The 26,055-nt window shown below is 43.2% G+C and overlaps 1 protein-coding gene across 2 annotated transcripts in view; it reads right to left on the bottom strand.

The window, feature by feature from the left end:
* Positions 1-26,055, bottom strand: part of KSR2 (kinase suppressor of ras 2) — a 462,507-nt gene that overhangs the window by 356,052 nt on the left and 80,400 nt on the right. For both annotated transcript variants that reach the window (XM_063454189.1, XM_063454190.1), the window contains exon 2: positions 15,089-15,229. In XM_063454189.1, coding sequence (XP_063310259.1) covers positions 15,089-15,229 — 141 coding nt within the window. The remainder of the gene's footprint in view (positions 1-15,088; positions 15,230-26,055) is intronic.

Raw genomic sequence — 26,055 nt, 5'->3', positions numbered from 1 at the left:
TGTGCAGGTTCCTGAGTGCTTTGTGCTGCTCTTATGCGGTCGTTGAGTTGTGCCCAGAAACGGCTGAATATCGCGTTCAGGCGCCGAGCTGTGTCTCGTCGGATCAACTTTAGCTGTAGCTCATTATTTGCAGTCAGCGTGTCGGCTGTCGCCATCTTGGAGGAGCTGTGTGGGTGCTGGCGTTGCTTTATCTCCGCCTCGCTTCCCCGTATAGCTGGTGGATGCGAACACCCTTTGCAGACCGGGATGACCCCCGCCGGTCCAAAGGGGGGGGGGGTAGGAGGTGAGTAGCGTGGGGGTTCCATGCACTGGGTTCCCCGCGAGGAGAGCGGCCGCCTCTCCCCTACAGGGTCTCAAGTAGGCCTCAAGTTGCTGGTGCCGGTTCCCGGTAGGCAGTGGGTTAACGGCTGGTATCCTTCGCTTTGTCCGGGTGTCCCCCACGTTTCTATCACCCTCCAGGTGCTGTACGTGCTTGTTTTTTGGGGCTTTTGCCCCAAATTGTGCCATTGCGTTCAGGAGCTCTGTAGCAGCACGTCCATGCAGCCCGGAAGCCAGGCTCCGCCCCCCGAGTCCATGGTTTTTGGGGATTGGTAATAAGCCACAAGGTACTTGATGAGAGGCCTTGGCTTGTGCACAAACAGTACATGCCAGGACATACTCTTTAACTTATCTCCAGGAAAAAAGGCCACCAGAAATCACGAGAAATCAAATGAAGAGTCTTATTTATACCTGGATGTCCTGCAGTTTCGGTGTCATGTAAATGGTTAAGGACATTAAAGGAACACTATTGTAACCTAAATTACTTTAGCTAAATAAAGCAGTTTTAGTGTATAGATCATTCCCCTGCAATTTCACTGCTCAATTCACTGTCATTTAGGAGTTAAATCACTTTGTTTCTGTTTATGCAGCCCTAGCCACACCTCCCCTGGCTATGATTGACAGAGCCTGCATGGAAAAAAAACTGGTTTCACTTTCAAACAGATGTAATTTACCTTAAATAATTGTATCTCAATCTCTAAATTGAACTTTAATCACACACAGGAGGCTCTTGCAGGGTCTAGCAAACTATTAACATAACAGGGGATAAGGAAATCTTTATTTTTTTTTTTATTTTTTTTTTTGAATTCTTTATTTTTGTTGTGCATTGTTTAACAATCGGCTTGTTCAGCCACAATAGCTGTCTCAAGCCAGCGTAACACGGCATGCATGAGTACAGTACAGTTGTAGTTATGTAGTATAGAACAGGCACATTAATTGAACTACTATGGCATAAGGGTGCCGGCACATTTTTAAATATTGATTACTTGAATAACAGGTTAGTCCGAAATGTAAAGCATATTAGCAACAAATTAATAACAAGATAAGGTCTATAGCCCTACGGATTATAAAGTGGTTACACTGGCCCAGTGCGCGGGCCATAATAAGGTTATTATTCTTTTCTCGCTAACCACCTCGTGAGTCAATTTTGTGTGTTTTTAACTAGGCTAAACAGGCTAGGCCCATATAAGCAGGAAAACAAAAGCAAAACTAAAAAATGCGAGTCTGTAGCTACCGGTTCATATGAGGTATTTGGTTTACCGTGAGGGGTCTGTTGCGCTGTCGTTCTACTTTATTCTACGCTGAGGTGTAGTTGTGCAGTGGCTTATGGGCTCGGTTTATATGTGCTATGGGGCCGCGCTTACAAAGTCGAAGGTATGGTTTATAGTGTATACTGGATCCTCTATGGCAGGTGTGTCTCTGGGACTCTTCCCCCTGACCATTCGCTTATATCTTAATATTTTACACTAAGTACATGTATGGAAATGCAAACTGGAAATATTAATGAATTAAAGCATTAAAGCATAAGAGACAGGTAAATGCGAACAGTAAGGCAGTTGTATCATGAGCAGCTTTAGTGGTTGGGCAGTTCTCTCCCAAAGGATTCAGGTGGTGGTGACAGTCTGCATAGTGCGGACGGGTCCGCCTGGAACGAAGGGTTCGGAGGTGGCAGGATTCCATCTGTGAGGCTTGTGGGTCGTGTGCTGTCGCCGCATGGCGTCCACAGGTAGGCCCAGAGTGGGTAGAAGGGCTTCAGCCTCCTGTAAGTCCGCTACTAGATGTGTGACCTCTCCATGCAGGACTTGGAGTTTGCAGGGTGAGCGCCATCTGTAGTGGATGTCGCTCTCACGGAGCAGAGTGGTGAAAGGCTTCAGGGTAGAGCGCCAGGCCATAGTTCCCCGGGATAGGTCAGAGTAAAATGATAAAGTCATGTCCTCGAAGGCGATCGGCGTGGTATTTCGGATGGCGGCCATTATGGATGCTTTGTCCTGACGCTTGTGGAATTTAATGATTAGGTCCCTGGTTGCTGTTGGTGGGGCCGTGGGTGGCTTAGGTATCCTAAATATGCCCTCAAAACCCACTCCTTTGGCCTGCTTTGGCGGTAATATTGTGCTCACCAGACGCCTCACTAGGTGGGGGAGTTCAGCTTCAGGGACAGATTCGGTTATGCCCCTTACCTTGAGGTTCTGGGCCCGTCTGGAGTCCTCCATTGCTGCCATGGCCTGCTCCACCTTTGCTTGCTGTTGTTGCAACAGTTTTGTCTCCTGCTGGAGTAAGGCTATCTGCTTAGTGTGCGTGTGGGAGTCGTGCTCCACAGTTGCCACGCGGTCGGTGAGGCCTTTCAAGTCCCTCCGCATGTCTGCGACGTCCTCCTGGAAGTTTCGTCGGAGTTCTGCCAGCAGCTCCTTCATTTCCGATTTCGTGACCGGAGCTGTGTCGGGCTGTGTAGCAGGTTTCACGGTAGGTTTCTCCGGTGCCCGCTTCGTGGGCAGGCAGATCTCGTCCGGTTCTGAGAGCAAGTCGTCTGAATCCTCAAAGCCGTCCATGTAAGCGGCCATGACAGGCTCTGGGGCGCCATGTGCTCGCCTCCACAGATCTCCTATGCTGGTGCCCTGTCGGGGCGGATCGGGTTTCGGTTTCTTGCTCTTTCTGCCCATGACCACTGCTTTCTCAGGTGGCTGGTCTGCTTTGCTTTGCTTTTGGGGGGTGATATTTCGGATTTTGGGTTCTTTTAGTGCAATTTCGCCGGGAGCTCCCTGTGCTTGCGACCTGTCGGTTCGGCAGTTGGCTCCGCCCCCGATAAGGAAATCTTAATTAAACAGAACTTGCAATAAAGTAAGCCTAAATAGGGCTCTCTTTACAGGAAGTGTTTATGGAAGGCTGTGCAAGTCACATGCAGGGAGGTGTGACTAGGGTTCATAAACAAAGGGATTTAACTCCTAAATGGCAGAGGATTGAGCAGTGAGGCTGCAGGGGCATGTTCTATACACCAGTTTTCCCCTGGGTGTGTCAGGGGGAGCCTGTGTTTGTGCCCTTTGGATATTCTCCATCAAAGAACTAGACAGAACAATTCTGTCAGGAGGTACTATAGGTGACTCCTCTTGGTCTTTAAAGTCAGAAGCATTAAATTGCCTGGAAAGGGAATCAGCCTTGATATTTCTACTACCAGGTTTATATGTAATCACATAGTTATAGTGTGATATAAGAAGAGACCACCAAGCCTGTCTAGAATTCAACCTTCTAGCATCGCTGATGTAGGACAAATTTTTATGAGCCATACGTATCATAACTGGTATATTAGAACCCTCTAGGAGGTGTCTCCATTCTTTCAAGGCAAGAATAATAGCAAACGACTCTCTGTTCCCTATATCATAGATCCTTTCTGTCTGTGTCAATTTCCTTAAAAAGAAGCCACATGGATGTAAAGGAGACTCAGGAGATGACCTTTGAGAAAGCACTGCCCCCACACCAGCTTCACTGCCTCCACACCTCTTAAATCAAGTATAGTAAACCATGTGGACCCCTGAAGATGGTCAAAGCGTTCGGTGATGAGTGGAATAGGATATACGTTTTTCACTGTAATTTTGTCCAAACCTCGGTAGTCTATGCACGGTCATAGATCACCTTGTTTCCTATTTAGCTATTTTGACCTAAAAGTTTTTTAAATAAAGCCATATAACTAGTAGCATATTTCAGTCATTTTTATTGCTTGTCAGAAAGAGATTAAATGAGCTCTTTGAAGCTATACCACTATAATATAAATCATACCACTAATAGTACCTAAATATGTATAATTCTATCATTCATTTGCCTAGAATAGAAGATTTATGATGAAATATCCATTGTACAGCACTACAGAATTTGCTGGTGCTATATAAATAATAAAATAATAATAAAATAATAAATGTTATCCTATCCAGCAACAGACTGCCAAAATTAAATACTTTGCGTTTCATGTGGCACTATCGCCATCTTGTGGTTTTACAGGAGTAAAACAAATATATGTTTTACCCAAGAGAAAAAAATAATTGCAGGACAGTTTTGGTTAAAAAATATTTGCCTGTCATAATTAGTTAATAATAATAGATTTAAGGAAATTGAATTGAAGTTAAAAGAATCAGGCATGCTTTTCTGTAAAGATTGTGAATCCACGTGTCAAAACATGTTTTAAAAGTATAATTATTTTCTAGATAGATTTTACTACCAATGATTTTAAAAATAAGGTCTGAGACATTTAAGAAACACAGAAAATTCTAATTTTAGGCCAAAATAGCCAAATTGTGCCGAGAAATGGCTTGTACAAAATACAAAATATTCCCTATTTCCTGATTTGTCTTATATATAATTATTACATTATAATTTATATTACAATGCAGCATATATGGGTTTTAAGTTAAGAATCTAACTCAGAAATAACTGTTGAGCATTCAAGAGCCCCACAAATAGGGTTATATGCAAATCAACTTGGTTTTTAGCATTTTTAGAAACACATACTATATGTGAAAAGGAAAAAAAAGCAACATTGTAAATCAAACATTTAAGAGTTATCTAAATTAGAAAATCCAATGCATATGTGTTACGTTATATAAAGGCATGGCTCAATACCTGGCATGGGTAAAATAACAATTAAATCAATTAGAACAAAATGAAACAAAAAATAGGAGCCAGATCTCCTGCTGCTATTCAAGGGCTTTCGACAGTAATACAGAAATACATTCTTGTGTTATATTGTACATAGTTAAAAGAGCAATATCCACTAAGTGTTTGACGATAAAAGGCTTTTTCAAATGGGAGCTCACTTAAAAAGCCTTTATTTTATTTGTATAATACTTTTTTACATGTACCCGTTGTGTTATTTACGTGTACACAAAGGAATAAAGGCAGACTGACGAAAAAAACGTTGGACTTTATCTTATTGCTGTTATTGTTTGTTCACTGTTTGGTAGACGCAACCTGTTTTTAGTTCCATTTACACACTCACTTTGCATTTAATAAATGCTTTGCTATAGGCACAACATATAAGGAAATTAAATACACAGTTAGTTTTAGATCATTCCAATGTTTTCCCATGAAAGTGTTCCTTAGAACAGGAACACACTCACACGCTAATCGTTCTACCAACAGAAAGATGATTAGATAAGGGGTATTAAAGGAAAAGTATAGTGTCAGGAATAAAAATGCCCCCCACCACCACTCTGTGAAAAGTGGAGTTTACATACCTTTCTTGCAGCGCCGCGCAGTTCAACTGGTTTTTTTTTTCCTTCTTTTGGATCAACAGCAAAAAAAAAACATATGTGAGGAAGGCTGTACTTGATGGACGCAAGTCTCTTTTCAGCTATGTAACTATGTAACTATGTAAGGCAGTGTTTACACTAAAATGCCCGCAGGGACAGGTTGTAGACACAAGAACCACTACAAGCTGTAGTTGTTCTGGTGACTATAGTGTCACTTTAAGTTTATTGTTAATTATCTACCTGTGCAATGTATCAGTGAATTCACTGTACATGACTTGTGTACTTGTGCAAGACCAATCTCCTAAACGTTCCACCTCTGTTTAAGCTCGTAAAACCATGATCATAGCCAATGCATTGTTGTTTAACATGCATTTCAGCCAAACACGACAATTTACCTGTCAGGAATTTAATGTGGCCCAAAATGCAGAATTAAGTAAAACACAGAAAAACTTTAGTTTAAATAAACGTATTACCGGGCTTTAGAATGGTTGGATTTAACGTAAAATAATGGTCAGTAACAAGTCAATGTCAGGAACACAGACAGAGACAATAATGAATAGATAAAGCCAAAAAGTCAAGGACACCAGAAATAGGGATAGTCAAGAACAAGCCAAGATCAAAATAGCAGAATTATAACTATAAGAGCGCGTTCTCAAGATAACCAGCAAGTGGAAACCATGACAGGACACTGATAATAAGCAGGTTTGAGTTTAAATAACCCTAAAGCACTACTGATTGGTCACAATGGGTCCTTTGACCCCAGAAAGCCAAATTTCACATTCTTGGGGGCAGCGCTATAAGATAGTGTGGAACTGCATCAGCCGGCGTCCTTATTTTTGTTGGACCCCAGCGCTGAAGCAAACGCAGCTCGGGCGAACCTCCGGGAACAAGGTAAGTTCTGTTCCCTAACAGCAGCATGACCGCATCAATCAGGTATGGTCCCGTGGCGATTGCGATCAGGCAAAAAGTAAAAAGTAGGACGCTACAATTCAGGTGGCCAGAAATTTTGGACTTTGCCAATTGGATGAGACTAAGTGAATAGTATATCCATGAATATTTTTTATTATTTTATCAGTCGTGGGTTTTAAAGTAAAATAGGAATAAAATAATGCTTTTTTTTTTTTTTTTTTTTTTTTTTTTTAAAGGAAATGTTTAAAAATCTCTTTTATTTTTCCAATTAAAGAAATTAATTAAATTGGATATTTTTCTAGTGGTGGGGTACTCGGTATTTCAGTTTCCAGCTTTTGTCTGTCGCTATGTAAAGCAGATCGGCAGAGATATGCAGTGTGGGTGTGTGTTTATACATAAAATATCAGGCTGACACATCTACTGTGTTTATTACCTCTCTCATTAAAACATGTGCCAGTACAAATTGTTTGCAAAATATCTTGTAACTGTATTAAGCTTTGCTTAGGGTGTGTTTGTAGAGCATTTTCAATGCAATTATATGACGGCACATTATAGACAATCTAATTTAATCTTCATATTTCGGGAGCCAAATTCCTAATAGAATTCCCAATAGAATAATAGATAAAATGATATTTAACATTTTAAATTCTCACTTATACTGATCTGCTAAGAAGAAACATGTATATTAGATTATGCTAGATGTTCTCTGGGATTCATTCCCCTAACATATACCTATAAAGGACAGTAGGATTTACTTCACAAAGATATACTTAAAATATAACAATTTATTAAAAGTTAAACTTTATTTAGAGCAATATCAATGCATCTTATTTACATAGACTGATTTCTAAATACATTATTGTAGTTTAATGACACAATGGAGCTCCTAGAAAAGAGGGACAGAGGGATTTGGGCCAAAATAGGGACTGCCCCTCCTAAACAGGAACACTTCCGACATACAAGGTACAGGAACACTTCCGACATACAAGGTACAGGAACACTTCCGACATACAAGGTACAGGAACACTTCCGACATACAAGGTACAGGAACACTTCCGACATACAAGGTACAGGAACACTTCCGACATACAAGGTACAGGAACACTTCCGACATACAAGGTACAGGAACACTTCCGACATACAAGGTACAGGAACACTTCCGACATACAAGGTACAGGAACACTTCCGACATACAAGGTACAGGAACACTTCCGACATACAAGGTACAGGAACACTTCCGACATACAAGGTACAGGAACACTTCCGACATACAAGGTACAGGAACACTTCCGACATACAAGGTACAGGAACACTTCCAACATACAAGGTACAGGAACACTTCCGACATACAAGGTACAGGAACACTTCCGACATACAAGGTACAGGAACACTTCCGACATACAAGGTACAGGAACACTTCCGACATACAAGGTACAGGAACACTTCCGACATACAAGGTACAGGAACACTTCCGACATACAAGGTACAGGAACACTTCCGACATACAAGGTACAGGAACACTTCCGACATACAAGGTACAGGAACACTTCCGACATACAAGGTACAGGAACACTTCCGACATACAAGGTACAGGAACACTTCCAACATACAAGGTATGGGATGGTTAGTGGGTCGCATACCACATAAATAAAACTATAGTTATGTTGGTCAGATGGGTGCAGTCTACTTATATTGAATTATACCTATGACAGTCGGTGAAATGCATTTCCCAAAATATAAATTTGGCTGTACAAATCAGTGAATTTTATTCCCCAAAAATTTAACTATAGCTATAACTGTTATTTAAGAAGTATTCCAGTATGGTATAACTATTGTTATTACAGTCAATGGGATACATTACACAAAGATATAACTATTATTATGGAAGTCAACAAGATTCATTCCAGAATGGTATAACTACAATTATTTCAGTCAGTGGGATGCATTCCACAATGCCTGTAACTCCAACCTAGAATGCTATGCTATACCAGATACAGACGGTTGTTGTATGCCCATTTGTACATTAAAGGGAAACTATCACTTCTCCGGAACTTACACCACTGAATAAAACATTAAAAAAGGTTGACACATGTTACATGAGATTTTCAAAGGAACACTTTAGGAACCATAACAACTTCATCAGAACAAAGTTTTTATGGTGTGAGGAGGTACTCAGTTTACATGTAGGGGTTAATTCATTAAAAATGGTTTAACCCCAAAGTTTTGCAAGAAAAAGAAAAAGTATGGGAACCCTTTGGAATGATATGTCTTTATGTGGATTTCTGCACAAATTGGTTGTAAAATGTGATCTGATCATCATCTAAGTCACAACAATAGACAATCATAGTCTGCTTTAACTAATAACACACAAATAATGAAATGTTGCCATGTTTTTATTGAACACACCATGTAAACACACACATTTGTGCAGAAGTCCATATCATTCCAAAGGGTTCACATACTTTTTCTTGCAACTGTATTTCTACAATAAATGACATATACAGAGAACAATATGTTTTTCTTTTTCCTTTTTTTATAGAAGCACGCTGCCATCCGACTTCTCCGGGTCATATATGTATGTTGAACCAGGGAATATTTTTTTTTTGTAATTTAGGAATGGTGATTTTCTGTACTTATTGATATGGTGGTTGCACAACTATAAGTACTACTAGACTATTAGACAATCTTTTTGGTTTCAATTGAGCTTGAGTGTTTATATACTTATCTGTCTGACAACTAGATTGCTACAACATTTGCACAATTATTACAATTGTATGAACTTCAGCAACCCAGTGGAAACATATATATTTAAACTGTTTTATGAACTTCATTCCCTACTGTGGATGACAAATAGTGATGTCGCGAACATAAAATTTTCCGTTCGCGAACAGCGGACGCGAACTTCCGCAACCCGCGAACCCGGCGAACCGCCATAGACTTCAATAGGCAGGCAAATTTTAAAACCCACAGGGACTCTTTCTGGCCACAATAGTGATGGAAAAGTTGTTTCAAGGGGATTAACACCTGGACTGTGGCATGCCAGAGGGGGATCCATGGCAAAACTCCCATGGAAAATTACATAGTTGATGCAGAGTCTGGTTTTAATCCATAAAGGGCATAAATCACCTAACATTCATAAATTGTTTGGAATAACGTGCTTTAACATGGTTACTGGCTATGGGGGGATAATGTATAATAAACACAGGTTACTGGCTATGGGGAGGATAATGTATAATAAACACAGGTTACTGGCTATGGGGGATAATGTATAATAAACACAGGTTACTGCAGGGCCGGACTGGGAGAAAAATTCGGCCCGGGCATCTTTTTATCCCAGCGGCCCACTAAGAAGGGGGCGGGTCAGAGGAGGTGTGTTTTGTCATCACTAATGACAAGCACGCCCCCTCTCAAAGTGAGCATGTTGGTTCAATGCTCTTCCAGGGCAGACCATGCGCAGAACTCTGCTGAAGAGCTCTAGCATGAGAAAAAAAAAACTGTATTGGTTCTGCACAGTGCAAGCAAATTTAATAACATGCTTGCACTGTGTTTCCTTGCAACTTGTCTCTGGTGTCTCTATAACTGGATACCAGGAGACAAAAATGCCAGGTTAGAGTATTGTGCATGTGTTTGGAGTCTGCTTGTGGTATTGCGTGTGTGTAGAGTGAGCTGATTGTGGTGTGGTATTGTGTAATAAGGTTAGTTTTAGACATGTTGTGCCTGTGGTGTAATGTGATGCATATGTGGCTAGGGGCTGTAGAGAATGTATGTAAAGGGGATGTAGCATGTGTGCAAACAGGCTATAGAGTGTGTGTATAGGTGATGTAGTGTTTGTAGAAAGTGTGTGTTTAGGGGTGTAGTATGTGTTTGCTTACAAGGAATCTAGTGTGTGTGTGTGTGTGTGTGTGTGTGTATAGGGGATTCAGAGTGTATATGTTAAGAGTGGTGTGTGTGTGTGTGTGTGTGTGTGTATGTATAGGAGTCTAGTGTGTGTTTGAAGGACCCAGAATGTGTAGGAGATCTAGTGAGTGTGTGTTTATAACGGATTCAGAGTGTATATAGGGATCTAGTGTTTATATGTGTGTAGATGATCCAGAGTTGGGTAAGGGATCTAGTGTGTGTCTGGAATGTAATGTGTTTAGGGGTGCAGTATGTGTGAGGGGTGCTGTGTGTGTGTGTGTGTGTGTGTGTGGGTGTATGTATATATATGTGTGTGTTTGGAACTATTGTGTATGTGTGTGGTGCAGTGTGTTGGGGGGGTTCTGTGTGTATGTGAGGGTTGCAGTATGTGTGCGTGATGGATGCTGTGTGTGAGGGATGCTGTGTGTGAGGGTGCGGTATGTGAGGGTGCGGTAAGTGGTATGTGAGGGTGCGGTAAGTGGTGTGTGTGAGAATGCTGTGTGTGATGTGTGTAAGAATGTGGTGTGTGACAGTGCTGTGTGTGACAGTGCTGTTTGTAATGTGTGTGAGAGTGCTGTGTATGATAGTGCTGTGTATGATGGGTGTGAGAGTGCTGAGTGTGATAGTGCTGTGTGTGAGAGTGCTGAGTGTGATGTGTGTAAGAGTACTGTGTACGATGTGTGTGAGAGTGCTGTGTGTGATGGGTTAGAGTGCTGTGTGTGAGAGTGATGTGTGTGTGAGAATGCTTTGTGTGATGGGTGTGAGAGTGCTGTGTGTGATGGGTTAGAGAGTGCTGTGTGTGAGAGTGCTGTGTGTGAGAATGCTGTGTGTGATAGTTGTGAGAGTGCTGTGTGTTATGTGGGTGAGAGTGCTGAGTGAGTGCTGAGTGTGATGGGTGTGAATGCTGTGTGTGATGGGTGTGAGAGTGCTGTGTGTGATGGGTGTGAGAGTGCTGTGTGTGATGGGTGTGAGAGTGCTGTGTGTGATGGGTGTGAGAGTGCCGAGTGTGATAGTGCTGTGTGTGAGAGTGCTGAATGTGCGAGTGCTGAGTGTGATGTGTGTAAGAGTACTGTGTGTGATGTGGGTGAGAGTGCTGAGTGTGATGGGTGTGAGAGTGCTGAGTGTGATGGGTGTGAGTGCTGAGTGTGATGGGTGTGAGAGTGCTGTGTGTGATGGGTGTGAGTGTGTGATGGGTGTGAGAGTGCTGTGTGTGATGGGTGTGAGAGTGCTGTGTGTGATGGGTGTGAGAGTGCTGTGTATGATGTGGGTGAGAGTGCTGTGTGTGATGGGTGTGAGAGTGCTGTGTATGCTGTGGCTGAGAGTGCTGTGGGTGAGAGTGCTGTGGGTGAGAGTGCTGTGGGTGAGTGCTGTGGGTGATGGGTGTGAGAGTGCTGGGTGTGAGAGTGCTGAGTGTGATGGGTGTGAGTGATGGGTGTGAGAGTGCTGAGTGTGATGGGTGTGAGTGATGTATAAATGTTAGAATGGATTTTGTGTGTAGGGGGGGGGGTAAACAAATAAAATAACAGGCATTATGCCCCCCCCTCCCTTCTTACCTTTAGCCTGGGAGGGGGGGACTGGTTCCTGGGACTGGGAGGCAGAGTGGCAGTGTTCCCTGGTGGTCCTCGTGGTGAGTGAACTCTAGCCTGCGGGCTAGAGCTCACTCTCGCGAGATCCGGTCGTTGCCATGGCAACGCTCCGGATCTCGCGAGAGGAACCCGGCGGAGCTGCAAGTTAGAGCTCCGCCGGGTCCTCTCTCCGTGCAGGCTGGCTCCCACCCTCTCTCCCCGCCGGCGGCCGCATTGGATAGCATGTGGGCCGGTGAGGGAGATCTTTGATCTCCCCACCGGCCCGACATGGAATACAGCGGGGCCGGCGCTCGGATAGTGCCGGCCCTGCATAAACCGGCAGGGGAAGTACTGGGACCTTCCCCTGCCGGCCTCGGCCCCACGGCCATCGCGGCCCACCGGGCATTTGCCCGGTGTGCCCGATGGCCAGTCCGGGCCTGGGTGTGAGAGTGCTGTGTATCATGTGGGTGAGAGTGCTGTGTGTGATGGGTGTGAGAGTGCTGTGTGTGATGGGTGTGAGAGTGCTGTGTATGCTGTGGGTGAGAGTGCTGTGGGTGAGAGTGCTGTGGGTGAGTGCTGTGGGTGATGGGTGTGAGAGTGCTGGGTGTGAGAGTGCTGGGTGTGAGAGTGCTGAGTGTGATGGGTGTGAGAGTGCTGAGTGTGATGGGTGTGAGAGTGCTGAGTGTGATGGGTGTGAGTGATGGGTGTGAGAGTGCTGAGTGTGATGGGTGTGAGTGATGTATAAATGTTAGAATGGATTTTGTGTGTAGGGGGAGGGTAAACAAATAAAATAACAGGCATTATGTCCCCCCCTCCCTTCTTACCTTTAGCCTGGGAGGGGGGGACTGGTTCCTGGGACTGGGAGGCAGAGTGGCAGTGTTCCCTGGTGGTCCTCGTGGTGAGTGAACTCTAGCCTGCGGGCTAGAGCTCACTCTCGCGAGATCCGGTCGTTGCCATGGCAACGCTCCGGATCTCGCGAGAGGAACCCGGCGGAGCTGCAAGTTAGAGCTCCGCCGGGTCCTCTCTCCGTGCAGGCTGGCTCCCACCCTCTCTCCCCGCCGGCGGCCGCATTGGATAGCATGTGGGCCGGTGGGGAGATCTTTGATCTCCCCACCGGCCCGACATGGAATACAGCGGGGCCGGCGCTCGGATAGTGCCGGCCCTGCATAAACCGGCAGGGGAAGTCCTGGGACCTTCCCCTGCCGGCCTCGGCCCCACGGCCATCGCGGCCCACCGGGCATTTGCCCGGTGTGCCCGATGGCCAGTCCGGGCCTGGGTTACTGGCTATGGGAGGATAATGTATAATAAACACAGGTTACTGGCTATGGGGGATAATGTATAATAAACACAGGTTACTGGCTATGGAGGGATAATGTATAATAAACACAGGTTACTGGCTATGGGAGGATAATGTATAATAAACACAGGTTACTGGCTATGGGGGGATAATGTATAATAAACACAGGTTACTAGCTATGGGAGGATAATGTATAATAAACACAGGTTACTGGCTATGGGAGGATAATGTATTATAAGCACAGGTTACTGGCTATGGGGGATAATGTATAATAAACACAGGTTACTGGCTATGGGGGATAATGTATAATAAACACAGGTTACTGGCTATGGGAGAATAATGTATAATAAACACAGGTTACTGGCTATGGAGGGATAATGTATAATAAACACAGGTTACTGGCTATGGGAGGGATAATGTATAATAAACACAGGTTACTGGCTATGGGAGGATAATGTATAATAAACACAGGTTACTGACTATGGGGGGATAATGTATAATAAACACAGGTTACTGGCTATGGGAGGGATAATGAATAATAAACACAGGTTACTGGCTATGGGGAGGATAATGTATAATAAACACAGGTTACTGGCTATGGGGGGATAATGTATAATAAACACAGGTTACTGGCTATGGGGGGATAATGTATAATAAACACAGGTTTCTGGCTATGGGGAGATAATGTATAATAAACACAGGTTACTAGCTATGGAGGATAATGTATAATAAACACAAAAAAAAAATAATACACAAAAAAAAGAATGCAGCTTCAGAATTAATCTAAATTGTATGCTGTCTAGGAGGGAGGGTCTGCTGCTGATTGGCTGGAATGTGTCTGCTGACTGTGAGGTACAGGGTCAAAGTTTACTCAATGATGACGAATAGGGGGCGGACCGAACATCGCATATGTTCGCCATCCGTGGCGAACGCGAACACGCTATGTTCGCCGGGAACTATTCGCCGGCGAACCGTTTGGGACAGATAAAGACATTTTAGAGATTTGTGAACTTGGTCGCTGTTGTTTACATTGAGGGTTTTGTATGGTATCCTGTTTGTAGAGTGGTATTTAGTAGATAATTACTATTCCCCAGTCTAATTTGACTTTTAGAGCTCTCTCTATCTTTTTCCAATTTACTATGTAGCACTTTTAATTTAAATGAAGTTGTTATGGAGTCTAAACCGTTCCTTTAACCACTTTGAAAGTCCTGCATTTCAGAGTTTTAGCTATACAACAATTAATTATAATAAATGTATTGTTTACACAAATCAGCAAGCAATGGGTTTTCCCTAGATGCTCAACACAAACAGTGATATTTGTGCCCAACCAAGAAAAAAATACAATACAAGGACTATATATTGTTGAGAATTTTAATTACAGTATAATGTTTGGTATATAGAGTACATGTATCCATGCTGTTATTCTCATTTCTACTCTGTGCTGTAATATACCACTAAGTGAGTCATAGTTGTATTGAATACAGTTTTTTCCCGAAAATAAGATATTCCCCCGAATGTATATTTGCGGGATTCCATGCGCTAGTAAGCTTATCTATGTTCGGGGAATTCCCCTAATGTAGACCTGCTTTCTTGCACATGCTTGCTACCATTTTTCCCCGAAATAAGACATAACCCAAAAAAAAGCCCTAGTGCATTTTTCAGGGCATAAATTAATATCCCGGTCTTATTTTTGGGAAAGACGGTACCAGTACCCGCTGGCAGGATATTTTGTTTGACGCTATTTGGTGTATAGCGTGCCTGCAACACTTTTACAGCACTTTGTTCTATGCCTTGTTTGCTGTCATTACAACATGCTGGTTTATTTGCCATTTTTATGGTGTACAGATACACAGCTGTTGGCTCATTACCTCCATTACTTCCTTGCGGATGTTGACTATCCTGAACCAGTGCATAAGTTGTGGAAAGCCTTCGAGCTCTGCGTTACGCTCCTGCAGGGCCACCTTCCTCTTGCAGGACAGCTGGCGGCTGAAATACTTCACCAACTTGCTCTGAAAAGGAAAAACAAACAAATCAAAAACACGACACACGATGCACATATAGTTCATGCATTGAATTTACCGAACTGTCACTTAATACATGCATGGAATTTTCCATTCTCTGCAGTATAAAAACACACATTTATGTTCTTTGTACCATCAATTGTAAGCCTATCAATGAAGTTTCAAATTATAAAAAGTGGTGACTGAACAGTATAAACAATACAGTGTCTATTAAAGTAACTCAATCATCTTGCCTTTAAAACATTAAACGATATTGGCATAATATATACATATATACAGTTTACAGATCTGACCCAAGTAGTAGCATCCTATCTTTTCTTTCATAGACTAATTAGTCAGGACCCTGAACGCTATGTGATTCAAGCACTGTTACCTGTACGTCACCAGTACCTACCACACCAATGGGTTTTACGTACAAAACAATGGTGAAAGAATATACAGACATGTAAAGAATGTATGTTCCAGCTGATACAAGGAATCATAATTAGACAGATTTAGCATCAGTTTGTTTCATAGATAAAATATGTGTTATATATTTGAAGGAATCATATTTCCATCATAAGAAAGTTGTAGAAGTAAAGGGTCTTTTCATGAGACAACAAAGTGGTAAACGCATGTGGAAACATTTTCCACATTAATGGGAGGTCCATAGCAGAGATAAAGGAGAATACAAATAGGAAGTTTGGAGACAAATCATTAGGAATATTTGCTTCCAGTTAGAAATCAAACATTAGAAAGTGACACCTAAGTAACATTCGGAAGTAAAATATTAGGAATTGATGGCCTGTATCTGGAAATGAAACATTGGGAAGTGATGCTTTAAACATTAAAGGAACACTACAGGGTCAGGAACACAAAAATGTATTCCTGACCCTATAGTGTTAAAACACCATATAGCCCCCCCGGTCACCTTTGCCACCCCTAAATATAGAAAAATCTTACTTTTATTCTAGTCTGCTGGCTCTGCCACTGATCTGCCTGCTTGGCTGACATCATCAGATGTGATTCTCTCAGCCAATCACAATGCTTTCTCATAGGAAAGCATTGTGATTGGTTGAGGCTGTCAAGGAGGCAGATCAGGGGCGCAGCCAGCACAAGCCAAACACAGCCCTGGCTAATCAGCATCTCCTCATAGAGATTAGCTGAATCAATGTATCTCTATAAGGAAAGTTCAGTCTCAATGCAGAGGTTGGAGACACTGAATGGCTGCCAGGGAGCACCTCTACCAGTCATCTGAGGAGTGGCCAGTGAAGTTATCACTAGGCTGTAATGTAAACACTGCATTTTCTCTGAAAAGACAGTGTTTACAGCAAAAACCCTGAAGGTAATGATTCTACTCACCAGAACAAATTCAATAAGCTGTAGTTGTTTTGGTGACTATAGTGTCCCTTTAGGAAATGACACCCTGTATTTGAAAATAAAACAATAGGCAGTGAGGTCCTACATTTGGAAATAAACCGTTGGGAAGTGTATATATCTCTAGAATTCAATATCTTCTAATTGATTGTTAGCTCATTAGAACAGGGCCTTCTTATTATCTTGTTGCTCTTAATATTTTGTATGTCCATTACTTGATGTCAGAAATTCTCATTCTATAAATGTAAGTTCTGCAGAATATGTTGGTGTTATATAAATGCTAATAATATTAATATTCAAATGACCCATACAACTCCACTAATCGTCACACACTGAAATCCGAAATCTGAAAAACTGATTAAATATGAAGAACTACATAAATTGTAGGTACAACAACTTGAACTACTTGTTTATGAGTCTACCTATTGTACAGCGCTGAAGATTTTGTTGGCACTTTATAAATAATAATACTATAAAAAAGATTGTAAAAAATATATATGTTTCTCAAACTGTAAAGATAGCGTTACCATTACTATGTCATCACTACAGCTGTAAACAACAACGTGTAAGAGTCCTGAGAATTGGAAAGTATAAATAAATACTTAAAACACTGTTTATCACGACTAACTGAGTCACTTTCTGGTCTAGACACAACTCACAACACAAGCTGGAAAACGTGATGGTCTCCAGCCATCGTGGGAACTTTAAATGTGAGTTTCTTTATCAGGGTTATTCACCAAAGTGAGAATTCATTGTGAATTTCACATTTAAGGCCATAATAACTGCAAAAATGATCTAAGTCAGTTATGCTTCCAGTTTAGCTATTTTGGCTATAAATGGGAAATTTACTTTGATTTCACTTGGCATTTTCACATTGGTGAAGAACCCTGTATTATTTGTTGTACGTCTGTATATTTTTTTTGCAGATATTAAAATTATTGTTATTGTTATTTATTTATTTATTAATTTTAAAGAATGGATTAGCTACAGCCTAGTGTGTAACTTTCATTCGTATCTCATGAGCAAAGCGTCTCTCTATCTAATTATCCCATGCTTAGTTTTTTGAGCCCACCTTTTCTAGATGGCCACCTTATGCATTCACTGCATTTTCTTTACAATTATGTATCATTTCATTGCCTCAAACCTCCCTTTTCTTCGCGTCTATATTTAACATTAGAAAACTTGTTTTAAAAAGGATGAAATTAAGAAGTAAAATGTACTCCCTTAGTCTGTCCACAAGGTGGTGCTGGTATGCCTGTGAAAAACAAAATAGTCTTATCACTGAACTGGATCCATCACATAAAGGTATTAATCATAAAGACTTAAAAAGTGTCTCTATGTTTGTATTTAACAGGCAAGTTACAGTCGTTATCCCACGTAGAATCATAGATCTTATCTTTACGTTGACAGGGATCTGTAGTGTAGACCACAAAGTATAGCAGCATTATGGACAGCAGTCTTATGTTGGTTAATATGGTTCTGCAGTATAACATACATTTTAACATTAAAACTACCTGTCTACACCATGCCATTGTGGATTGACATTCATACAACTAACATGATGTCCTTGTGCACAGTAAATGAATATGCATTCTAACAAGAAGCTATGTATGCGTTGCTATTCACTGTCACTGTGAATACATGTTATTAAAACTGATACATTTGCATGGTGTAAAGATTTTATAACTATAAAACAAAACTGTAAACGTGATGACATGATTATTTACGTAAGGGTGCAAAGTAAGAGAGTGAAGCACTATGTTTTTTTAAAAAAAGATGTTTCACTGTCTCAATTACAATTACAGTACAGTGTTCTGTAGACGTTTTTTCCCTTTTTTTTTTTTTTAAATAAATGCAGCTCAGGTGAAAGTTTACCTCTCAACTTTTCAAATGGCCAAAGTTGTAGCTCTGTTAAGGGGAGAAGCTGTTCCGGCTGTAAGAGGTGACTTTCTGACCTACTCGGAGTCGTAAGCATTTTTGAAACTGACAATTTTGAAAAAGATCGCTGTATCTTCCCTGCACTGTTTCATTTATAAGCATATGTATTGTAAATGAAAGACATATTATTGTGAATTTTGTTGTTGCAAAGCTGTTTTACACTTATATTTCGAGTTCATAGAAAAGAGAGAGATATCAGGACAAAACAGGGGATGGTGGTAGTAGGGGGCCTCCAGAACATGGACTGTTCTAAGTAAAATGGGACTTCCAAAAGAGAAACTGTGGGTGCATTTTATAATGCAGAAGATGAGACGGTTATAACTGTATAAGTGTACTGTTAGATAACAGTCTGTAAAGGTAAATTACTGCAAACAGTCCTTTGGAAAATATATTCCCTAGTTGGTCCCACTCTCTGCACTACAATGTCTGCCTTTTTGTTTCTCTTTTTTTTATTTATTTTTTGTTTTGTCTGTCTCAGATGTAACATTTTGGATACAATCAATTTTCTAAAAATATTTTTGTCATGTGTTATGTATGTGGTTTTTATATATATTCATTTTATATATATTCACGGACACATATGTCAGAATAAGAATATAATATAATAGTCTGTGTTTATGTGTTTTGATATAATAAAGAAAATAAATAAAGAAAATAATACATGCAAAGTGAGAGTTACATATCATATATTACAGCTATGGTGTGCCAGTTCTGCTATAATAAAACCTAGGAATAAACGCATTTCATGACCATTAATACTGTAGCCCATGGATCAGCGCAGCTAGGGGAGTGGGCCTTGACAGAGCCAGGAGGTAGGCATAACAGCCAAAGGAAGTTGAGTGACAGATAGGAAGCTGGGTGGGGCGGAGCTACAATGGGAGTATTTATACTGGCCATTTTGTGAAGTGACCATCTTAACTAAACTTAAACTTACCTGTCAGTTGTCTCTCAGGTTTGGGTAGGTTTTTTTCTTTCTTTTTCAGATGGATCCTGTCAAAGAATTCCTTGCAGGTGAGGGAGCCCGGCATCACGTGGCTACAGGAGCGGATGGCATCCCCTGGGCCTTCTAGTAGGCGCGCGGTGGGTTCGGAGTGACGGCCCTCGTGGAGGACTAGGCCTCCCCAAAGTTTGAGCCCCGGTTCAGTGCCGGCACAGAGGAGGAGCCCATCCCCAGGAGCTGCTCCCACGGTAGATGGTTCTGGAGCAGGCCACGTGGTTGAGGCAGCGGTCGGTGCTGAGGCCGCAGTGGGCCTGAGGTGTCGGCCGCGGAGGCCCCTGGCAGGCGGTCTACGTCAGGCGGTGTTGCTGGAGCTGGTCAGGGACGGGTGGCAGCACGTCTGTGTCTCCCAGGTCAGGCTGTGCCCCATTGGCTGGCAGCTGGCAGGAAAGGTCGGATGCTGAGGACAACAGGCTCCGGAGAGGCTTGGAGTGCCACCAGGTCTGCAACCAATGCAGGAGACGCCCCTGCTGCTCTTGGTGAATCCTTGGGAAATGTGTGGGGCAGGACGTGGTTGCCCAGGGGCACGGAGTGGATCCGTGGGGGGTCCAGGCAGCAGGAAGGAGTCTGGTACGGCCCTGGTTGGGGCCCAGTTAGCTGCGGTGGAGGCCAATGTCACAAGTGGGGCTAAGTCAGTGCGGGCGGTGGCTGGTCAGGCAGCCAGGCAGGGATAGGACATAGCAGTTCTATGGCCAGGGAGGTGCCAGGCAGGTCTAACAAGTAGAGCCCTGATAGTGGGAATGCAGCCCAAATGGAGCTTGGGGGGCGCAGCACGGCCCGCCCGGGGTCAGGTGGGAGAGAGTGCATACGGCTACATGGAGCCGGGCAGTTTGATAGGCCGGATTGGAAGAGTCATGCTGTCCAGGAGTGCAGGGAGCACTGCTCTAGGACGAGGGATAGCAGGTCACCAGGTGTCCCAGGCCAGGCTACTTTTCAGGAGCGTTCCAAGGATAGGACCAAGTGCAGCGAGGATAGGCTTTCCACGGCGGATCGGCGCAGCAGAGACAGGAGCCCTTCTGTAAGGCATTACAGCAGGGGGCGTTCAACTTCTTCTGAGGATAGGTCAAGGATTCTGGCAGTGAGTCTTCTTCTGCACTACACTCTGGGAATCTCTTGGATAGCTTGAGGTCCTTTCTTAACTCTTGGGCTGTCGGGGATACACAGGAGGCACATTTTAGTCGGGTGTGGGGTCCACTGACAGGCGGGAGTGTGGTGGCCTCGACGGTTCCGGTAGCTGTGGCGGGCAGTGTTCAGGGCGGGACTACAGTAACTTCACTCGGGTTGGGGACATCGGCAGTGGTCAGCGAGCGTGCAGAGTTGATAGGTGAGATCCCTGAGGTAGCCAGGCAGAATGTACATGTAACATTCACCGGGCCTTTGGGTTGTCATCTAAAATCGGATGTGAAGGAAAAGATGTGGCGGGGCGAATTCCTCAAGATCTTCTTGCTCCTTCCTTCGGATGAATATCTTGATCTGAAGGAGGAACATAAGAAGGTTGTCAAGAAAGAGGAGGAGGAAAAGAGACGGAGGTACCGGAAAATTGGGAATTGGCATTCTGTATTTTGGTTAGTATCTTGGGGGAGAAGTTTCCCGAGCTGTGTTCTCAGTTTTTCTGCTATGTGGATGGGATCTGGGAGGCTTATCGCACTTGTGGGGGCTTGGCTTGGTGGAAGTACGACAAGCAGTTCTGTCAAAGGTTGCCGGCTAATCCCAGGATGCTGTGGGACCAGATGGACCTACCTCTATGGATGAAACTGATGATGGCTCAGAAAGCTGCGCCCTTTCAGGGTGGGGCTGGGGCGGGATCAACCTCTTCTTCATCAGCCAGTCAAAAGAAAGGGTTCTGTTGGACATTTAATGAAGGTCAATGCAAGTGGGGTGTCTCCTGTAAGTTTAAGCATGATTGTTCGGGCTGGGGGGTGCCCACGGCCTCAACAGGTGCTTCAAGTGGGGAAAGTCAGCATTTAGTCTGCCGGGGGTGCGGTAGCGCCATCCACTTCAACTAAGGGCAACCCCGGGTCGGCGTGATGTTGCCTTGCCTTGGGAACCAGGGTGATGCACAGTTATTCTTAGACAGATTTTCAAAGGGGTTTTGTATTCCTTTCAAGGAAAGGGTTTTGGGTCAATTGTGTGACAACTTGAAGTCGGTTGCAGAGCATATGGAGGTGGTTCGGGATAAATTAGCTAAAGAGGTTCAGCTGGGTAGGATGGCTGGGCCATTCTCACAACCTCTGTTGGCAGACTTACGGATTTCACCTTTGGGCGTGGTGCCTAAGAAAGAACCGGGTAAGTTTCGCCTGATCTATCATTTGTCATATTCGAAAGGTTCTTCGGTGCATGCGGCACTGCGTTCTGTCTCCTACGCATCATTTAACCAGGCGGTTGAGTTGGCTCGAAGGCCGGACGCGGGACTTTGATGGCGAAGGCTGACGTGGAGTCGGCTTTTCGATTACTACCGATCCATTCAGATTGTCAACATCTGTTAAGTTGTCTGTTTGATGAGGCTTATTTTGTGGACCTTTGCTTGCCTATGTGCTGCTCCATTTCATGTTCCAACTTCGAAAAGTTGAGTTCCTTTTTGGAGTGGGTGGTGAAGGAGGAATCGGTGAGGGTTCCTTAGGGCACTATATCGATGACTTCTTGTGTGTGGTCACTGCCGGGTCGGACCATTGAGGCCATACCTTGTGATCGGTCTTTGGAATGGGTGGCTCCTTCGTTTGGGGTACCCCTGGCGTCCGACAAGACGGTGGGCCCTACCACTTGTCTCAGTTTTCTTGGGTTAGAGATTGAATCGGTGGCAGGGGAATGTCGGCTGCCTAGGGATAAGTTGATTGCACTTCAGGAGCTCGTGGTGCATGTTAGAGGATCCATAAAGGTTACTTTGAGAGAGCTCTTTGATAGGCAGTCTGAATATTGCGTGTAGGGTAATTCTTATGGGGAGAGTTTTTAGTTGTTTTTTGGCAAGGGCAACTTGTGGGGTCCAGTCTCCGCGTCACTTTGTCAGGGTCTCGGGGACCATGAAGGCGGATTTGTGGATCTGTGAATCCTTTTTATGTGATTTCAATGGACGGGTCTTCTTTCGTGTAGCAGCAGCTTCTTCGGAGGATATTGAGTTGTTCATGGATGCTTCGGGGAACATAGGTTTTGGTGCATTTTGTGGTGGGCAGGTGGTGTGCTGCTCAGTGGCCTGAAGGCTTGGAAAGCAAGTCCTCTTATCCGTAATTTGGCGTTTCTTGAGTTGTTCCCGGTGGTGGTGGCTTTGGCGTTGTGGGGGGGAGATGTTGCAGGACAGGAAAGTTATCTTTTTTATGGACCATATGTCGGTGGTTCATGCGGTTAACCACTTATCTGCATCTTCGGTCCTGGTGGTACGCTTATTACGGCGATTTATATTGTTTTGTATGTCTTTTAATATTGTTTTTGTTTTCTGTTTTTTTTAAACGTGGAGGCTGATTCCTTGTCTTGTTCACAGTGGGAATGGTTTCGGATGGCGGGTCCAGGTGCACGAAAGGTAGGACAGGCCTGTCCGGGGGAGATGTGGCAGCTCAGGACATCATGCTTGGAGAATTCATAAGGAATTTTCTGGTGCCTGGCATGTGGGCTGCTTATGTAAAGGTTTCGTATGCCTGGGACGAGGCGGTAGGTTACACGGAGGTGTCCCAGTCAAGGGAGGGACGGTTAGGAATTGGTCAGATGGATGGAGAGGGATGTGGACCAGCTGCGGGAGCTGGCTCCAGGTGTGGTGGTGGTGTGGTCCGAGATGGTTCCTTGGTTTCACTGGCAACATGCCAAGGATCCGGCCGCAGTGGCTCGGTGCCAGGAACAAATCAATAAAATGATGGCAGTCTTTATTAGGCGGATAGGTGGAGAGGCAGTGAGGCACGGGGAATTGGAAGGCATGCTTCCTGGGTACTTCAGGAGGGATGGTGTACATCTGTCGGATGTGGGGTATGACCTATTTATTTTGGGCCTTCAGGAGGGCCTTCAACAGGCCCTGTTTAGGTGTGGTGGAAGGCGCTCAGGAGCTTTAGGTGTCAAGTCCTGAGCTCTGGCAGGGAATGGCCAGGTTAAATCGGGGGGTAGATGGAGGAGGAAGTGGGCATCCAGAGTTTAGTGTGGATTAGGCAATGTTACACTTGGTTGGTAGGTTCGAGCCTGTCGGTGGTTCCGAACCTGGAGGTATAGCAGTGTCTTGGTACACCCCTACAATTGTACTTGTGGGTGTAGCGGTTTCTTGGTACACCCCTACAATTTAATCTGGTGGAAATGTGGTCATATTGGACAGAAGGTTTCTGTGTTAATATGTTAATAAGATTGTTATTTATTGTTATTATTGTGGGGTTTATTGCCAGGGGTATGTTATGTATATGAGGGATGTTGGCTTTAATAGTATTTGTTGGCAATTACCCTATTTGTTATTCCTTAATTAATTAATAATTAATAAAGCTGTGGACTAATATTTCCAAAAGTATAACCTGTGTCCGTGTCTTAATGGGGTTTGGGGTAAGGTTAGCGCATATGCCGGTAAATTTGACTGTGCACCTGTCATGTGACTTCTAGATCACTAGGCAAGTTACCGGTAATAGAGAGTGAGATACTCTTACAAATATTAAGTTCTCAAGATTCTATATATTGTATCTAACTTGATGCTGTCCAAACATGAATCAGGAGAGCTTTGTGCCAATGAGCCAGGGAAGATGTGACAAAACTGGAATTAATTCACCGTAGTGAATTCAAATTACAATGTCAAACTTTTGGACAAAATAGCAAAACTGAGACTATATTTTAGTTGGAGAATTTTTCCAACGACAATATTGATCTAAATTGTGTCACCTGGATTTTAAAACCTATTTGCCAAATGAGTGCAGCAATCCACAGACCCAGTTAGATCTTAGTTTAGTGGTAAACAACCTTCGGCACTCCAGATGCTGTGGACTACATATCCCATAATGTACTTACAGCCATAATGCTGGTAAAGCATATGAGAGATGTAGTCCAAAACATCTGGAGTGCCGAAGGTTGCCTACCCCGTCTTAGCTCATACTTTAGCTTCATAAAAATCTATAACTAAAGCAAGTAAAAGTAAGTTTGTTTCCAGGACCTAGCAATAAACCTGCTGGTAATCATTATATTGCACCAAAACATAATTCGCATAGAGAAGCATTGAATTCAGTGCTTCACTATAATAAGCGATGTCTTCTGCTTTGAGTGAGTGCTCAAACAAATTAAAGAAGAACCCCCTATCAATCTATGAGACAGCCAGGAGGGTGCAACCTAGGAGCTTTATAAACATGCCGATTTCAGCAAGCGAAATGCTTTAGGGGATTCTGAGTGTTCCCTTAAATGATGTGCTGTTAGTTGTTCTTGAGTATGGGTTCGAAGAAGAATGAATTTGTTTCATGATGTTACAAAAAAAAACTGCATAAGCAAGAGATTACAATACATATTTGATTTATCCTCCACTATATTTTGCTCTGTATCGTAGTTATTTATCTGTACACAGTTTAATTGTCATTATTCCCGTAGGAGCAGCAATATGACGATGTACACCTTACATGTACGTAATCACCTAGTCCCCGGGGCCCTGTGAGACTCCCTACTGCATTTTACATTGCTTTTCCATTTATATTGTAGATGCAATGATTAACCCCCACATGTCATTATGTTACACTGTATCAGTTTAATGGGCAGCCGTCTAAAGGTTAAATGTGCACTTCTGCATGAAGATTCATTTGTTGGGCAAAGGTCAATATAGTTTATCAGAGAATATATGAGCCGTCAAAGTGCCTATGTTGCTGATTTCACCAATATGAAAAGTCTGGTGCCGTTTTTAAATACTGTATAAAAACCAAAAAAAAAAAAAACCTCAACAATCATAGGCCTACTAGATACAGTTAACATTTGGAGTACCAGGTTACCAAGAAATAAAGGGATGCTCAAAAATCTAAAGCCATTATCGTCACCAGAACAACTACAACTTACTGTAGTGCTTAAGGTGTCTATAGCCTGTCCCTGCAGGCTCTTTAATGTATTCACTGCCTTTTCTGAGAAACACTACTGCCTAGTAATACTTCTAGTGGCAGTCACTGAGACGACAACTAGAGGTGCTTCCTGTGTCACTGCTGCACAGTGTGCAGAACTGGCATTCAGCGCCTCCACGTTCTGCATGGAAACGCTGAAAGTTCCCTAAAGAGATGCATTGATTCAATGCATCTCTATGAGGAGATGCTGATTGGGGAAGTGTGGCATGCATGCGCAATAGCCTCCCAAGGCATTCCTATAGGAGACCTGCAAGATCAGGACGGCGTGGGAGAAAAGGTGAGTAAAAAAAATCACCTTTTCAAAGGGAGGCTAGGTGGGCCAGGAACCTAAACAGTTATTTTATCACTATAGTGTCTATAAATGTTCTACACACATTCAATCTCCTAGACTCCTAGCATGAACTTACGCTTCCTCAGTTTTAGCTTCCAACCCACATGAATAAATGTAATCTTTAGTTCCTGTGCTTATCGTGATCCAGCTT

Source organism: Pelobates fuscus, chromosome 5 (genome assembly GCF_036172605.1).
Source record: "Pelobates fuscus isolate aPelFus1 chromosome 5, aPelFus1.pri, whole genome shotgun sequence".
NCBI lineage: Eukaryota > Metazoa > Chordata > Amphibia > Anura > Pelobatidae > Pelobates > Pelobates fuscus.
The sequence above is the reverse complement of the archived record's forward strand: the minus strand, read 5'-3'. Positions and strand labels throughout refer to the sequence as shown.